Below are 5,000 nucleotides of genomic sequence, written 5' to 3' on the forward strand. Positions count from 1 at the left end.
CTAGACAACAACTACCGTATTTTCCGGACCATAGGGCGCACCGGATTATAAAGTGCACTGGTCAAGACTTGGACTTGGGCGTGGATTGTTTTCCCGAGGTGCAAAGCGAATGGAGTGGACACGGCGTGAAGGTAATGACATCTTTTATTTTAACTACAAAAAAGGCAAACAAAAGGCGCGCACAAGGGCGGATGTACAAAACTGACTAAGGAAACAAAACTTGCACAAAGGCAGAAACTATGAACAATAAACAAAAACTTGGCATGGAACTGTAAACATGACATGAAGCAGAGTGGAGGCAGCATGGCATGACGTGGGTAAAGGTATCGAGGGGGATAGATGGTGCTAGAAGGTGATGTTGCCAGGACGAACAACAGAAACAGACTGGCTTAAATAGCATTGACATGATCAGTGAAAACAGGTGTGCGAGTAAAAAACGTGAGACAGGTGCGTGACATGAGGACAGGTGAAAACTAATGGGTAGTCATTGTAACAAAACAAACAAGGAAGTGCAAAAACAGGAACTGAGTGTCCAAAAAACAAAACATGATCACACAGACATGACACTAAGTCAGGTTTTATTTCATAAAAAAAAAACGAACCAGATTATAGGGCGAATTCAGACTTTTCTAAAAATCTATAACAGAGCAGCATATCCTCATCCGGAAACAACAACGTGTGCCGTGAAAAAAAGTTCGACCGTAACTTTCTAATAAATAAAGTTCCTTGGGTGAATAATGAAAAATCACAACACCGGTATGTTTTAGCGCTTTCATGGCGAGTTTACTGACAGATATACTGTAAGTAAGAACTTTAAAACCCATCCATCCATCCATTTCTACCGCTTATTCCCTTTTGGGGTCGCGGGGGGCGCTGGCGCCTTTCTCAGCTACAATCGGGCGGATGGCGGGGTACACCCTGGACAAGTCGCCACCTCATCGCTGGACCAACACAGATAGACAGACAACATTCACACACTAGGGCCAATAAACCTCTTTATTTTAAAAATTGCAACAGCAGAGGACTGCGATGAGGTGGCGACTTGTCCAGGGTGTACCCTGCCTTCCGCCCGATTGTAGCTGAGATAGGCGCCAGCGCCCCCCGCGACCCCGAAAGGGAATAAACGGTAGAAAATGGATGGATGGATGGAACAGCAGAGGATAAATGTCCCATAACAAGAAGATAGAGAAAAAAAAGAATTTTATCGACTACGGCGCTGGCACGGACTCCAAAGGCGGACACCTGCAATTTTTCAGGACTTATGCAGATCCCAAATACACATCAGCAGGTACCAGAAGATTAGAAAAGTTGCTTTTGCATAATATTGCGAAACAAAACACCAGATAATAGGTCTTACCTTATAAGCACACCATAATAATACTCCTATGTTGAAACACAGTACAATCCATTAAGCCGTGCAGATTCATAGCTTACCAAAGTCATACTAAAACATTTTGATACATTTTGGAGAGCCGTGTGTAATGTTCGATATTTTCAATGGAACATGTAACATTTTGGTGTTGTGTACTTGAGTCAGTCGACACGTATCTCTTATGTGTGACTGCCATCTATTGGTCACACTTATCATTTCACCCTGTCAAAAATAAAACAGCTTCGAGGTCGGTAGGCACAACCAAAATGATTCCATACATTAGGCGCAGCGTCGAGTTTTAAGAAAATGAAAGGATTTTAAGTGCGCCTTATAGTCCGAAAAATACGGTAATTAGATTGCTCAAATAACACACAAATATTTTGTCCTTTTACCCAATTGAAAGTTGCTGTTAAAAGTTTGTACATTTTTGGAAATACCAATCATTTACACTAGGAGTTGAATATTTTTGAGTGCAACTGTAGCTGCAGTTTTTTTTTTGCAGTAAAACACTGTAATCAAAATGTACTTTTTTGCACACTCATGGAAATGCCCCCCTCTACCTCAAAGAACTGCTCACCCCCGAATCCTCCACACGACACCTCCGCTCCAAACAGGACAAAGCTACAAACTATGGGAGACCGGGCTTTCTGCTCCGCTGCTCTCAGTCTGTGGAACGCTCTCCCTGACCACCTGAGGGCACCCCAGACTGTGAATACTTTTAAAAAAGGCTTAAAAACCCTTCTTTTTAAAAAACACTTTTTTATAGATATGCATACTAGTTCTAGCTTTTAGGCTGTTCTAGTTTTTGTATTGTATTTATTTTTATTATCATTTTATTATTATTATTATTATTATTGTTAATACACTGTGGCACTTTGAGGTTGTTTACTCAATGTAAAGTGCTTTTTTTACAAATAAAATCTATTATTATTAATATTAAAATAAATAAAACACATTGAATGGGGAGAAAGTGGGTCCAAACTTTTGGCCTGTACTGTATTTTGGGTAAAATTGCATTTAATAATTTTAATAATTACATTACATTATTTCATTGGCTTCACGGTGGCAGAGGGGTTAGTGCGTCTGCCTCACAATACAAAGGTCCTGCAGTCCTGGGTTCAAATCCAGGCTCGGGATCTTTCTGTGTGGAATTTGCATGTTCTCCCCGTGAATGCGTGGGTTCCCTCCGGGTACTCCGGCTTCCTCCCACTTCCAAACACATGCACCTGGGGATAGGTTGATTGGCAACACTAAATTGGCCCTAGTGTGTGAATGTGAGTGTGAATGTTGTCTGTCTATCTGTGTTGGCCCTGCGATGAGGTGGCGACTTGTCCAGGGTGTACCCCGCCTTCTGCCCGATTGTAGCTGAGATAGGCGCCAGCGCCCCCCCGCAACCCCGAAAGGGAATAAGCGGTAGAAAATGGATGGATGGATGGATTTCATTACTTATTCCATGATTGAATTAATATTTTCAAATTAATGGTTTGATTATTTATTTGATGATCTACCTAATTAATAACACTCTTGGGTAATTGTTCTTATATTTATGTATTTAATTTTGTCTCATTTGGCCCTTTATTGTCAGCACTCTACAAGGAATTAAGCCCTACTAGTGATTATAGGGGTGCTGAAGTCAAATACATGAACAGGGTGCCCAAACTGAAAAAGTACATTCTCTGTACTCATTACACTTTAAACATTAAAAAAAATAAAAATAAAGCTACGTATTTGATGATGTATGAGTTTTGGCGGCCTGGTGTGTTTTGGACGTTTGCACCTGATGGCCACTGCAGGATTCTTATGATTCTGAATACATGTACATAAAAAACATCTGTTCTTTTACTGTGGTCCCTACCTAGCAGTCCATGGACTGAGTGGGACAAATGGCGGTTCTCCAGGGTGTAAAAACCCAAATAGTGCTGTTGATCATGACGTCTCTTCCACACCTTTGTGTGTCGGATGACCATGAATTTAACGGAATGTCTCAGTGTGACTGTCAGGCTGCAGTTCTTTTTCAACTGGAGGTTCATACTGGATGGAAAAGCAAAATGAAACAGAACAGAAGTTTTATATACATGCAAAAATGAAACAAAACAGAAGTTTAATACACATGCAGGGGCACCTTCGTTTTCATAAGCACCATTTTTTCTGGGTGTTGTTGATAAACGGCAGGTCTAGACTACAGTATATGGCTTGTTGAGAAATATTGTTCTTAATTTGCTCAAACATTAGTTCACAAAGTGGTGACCCTCGCCCCATCCTTGTTTGTGAATGACTGAGCATTTCATGGAAGCTGCTTTTATACCCAATCATGAATAGCCTGTTCACCTGTGGGATGTTCCAAATAAGTATTTGACGAGCATTACTCCACTTTCTCAGTCTGTTTTGCCACTTGTGCCAGCTTTTTTGAAACATGTTGCAGGCATCAAATTTCAAATGAGCTACTATTTGCAAAAAATAACACAGTTTCTCAGTTGGAACATTAAGTATTTTGCTTTTGCAGTCTATTTAATTGAATATAAGTTAAAAAGGATTTGCAAATCATTGTATTCTGTTTTTATTTACAAACCCCGTTTCCATATGAGTTGGGAAATTGTGTTAGATGTAAATATAAACGCAACACAATGATTTGCAAATAATTTTCAACCCATATTCAGTTGAATATGCTACAAATACAACATATTTGATGTTCAAACTGATAAACTTGTTTTTTTTTTCCAAATAATCATTAACTTTAGAATTTGATGCAAGCAACACGTGACAAAGAAGTTGGGAAAGGTGGCAATAAATACTGATAAAATTGAGGAATGCTCATCAAACACTTATTTGGAACATCCCACAGGTGTGCAGGCTAATTGGGAACAGGTGGGTGCCATGATTGGGTATAAAAGCAGCTTCCATGAAATGCTAAGTAATTCACAAACAAGGATGGGGCGAGGGTCACCAATTTGTAAGCAAATTATAGAACAGTTTTAGAACAACATTTCTCAACGAGCTATTGCAAGGAATTTAGGGATTTTACCATCTACGGTCCGTAAAATCATCAAAAAGTACAGAGAATCTGGAGGAATCACTGCACGTAAGCAATAATATTACGGACCTTTGATCCCTCAGGCGGTACTGTATCAAAAACCGACATCAGTGTGTAAAGGATATCACCATATGGGGTCAGGAACACTTCATAAAACCACTTTCAGTAACTACAGTTGGTCGCTACATCTGTAAGTGCAAGTTAAAGCTCTACTATGCAAAGCAAAACGGATTTCTCAAAAACACCAAGGAACGCCGCTGGCTTTGCTGTGCCCGAGCTCATCTAAGATGGACTGAGGCAAAGTGGAACAGTGTTCTGTGGTCTAACGAGTCCACATTTCAAATTATATTTGGAAAGTGTGGACGTGGTGTCCTCCGGAACAAAGAGGAAAATAACCATCCGGATTGTTATAGGCGCAAATGTTCAAAAGCCAGCACCTGTGATGGTATGGGGGTGTATAAGTGCCCAAGGCCTGGGTAACTTACACATCTGTGAAGGCACCATTAATGTTGAAAGGTACATACAGGTTTTGGAGCAACATATGTTGTCATCCAAGCAACGTTATCATGGACGCCCCTGCTTATTTCACCAAGACAA

General features: G+C 40.3%; 1 protein-coding gene across 2 annotated transcripts in view; it reads right to left on the bottom strand.

Moving 5' to 3' along the window:
- The window catches only part of LOC133569966 (inter-alpha-trypsin inhibitor heavy chain H3-like), a 56,786-nt gene that overhangs the window by 4,770 nt on the left and 47,016 nt on the right, over window positions 1-5,000 (bottom strand). Inside the window, exon 19 of one of the 2 annotated variants that reach the window (XM_061922529.1) lies at window positions 3,228-3,403. The exons of the other annotated variant lie outside the window; for it this stretch is intronic. Within the exon in view, the coding sequence (XP_061778513.1) occupies window positions 3,228-3,403 (176 nt within the window). The remainder of the gene's footprint in view (window positions 1-3,227; window positions 3,404-5,000) is intronic. 2 annotated transcript variants of the gene reach the window in all.

This window comes from Nerophis ophidion, linkage group LG16 (genome assembly GCF_033978795.1).
Source record: "Nerophis ophidion isolate RoL-2023_Sa linkage group LG16, RoL_Noph_v1.0, whole genome shotgun sequence".
Classification (NCBI taxonomy): domain Eukaryota; kingdom Metazoa; phylum Chordata; class Actinopteri; order Syngnathiformes; family Syngnathidae; genus Nerophis; species Nerophis ophidion.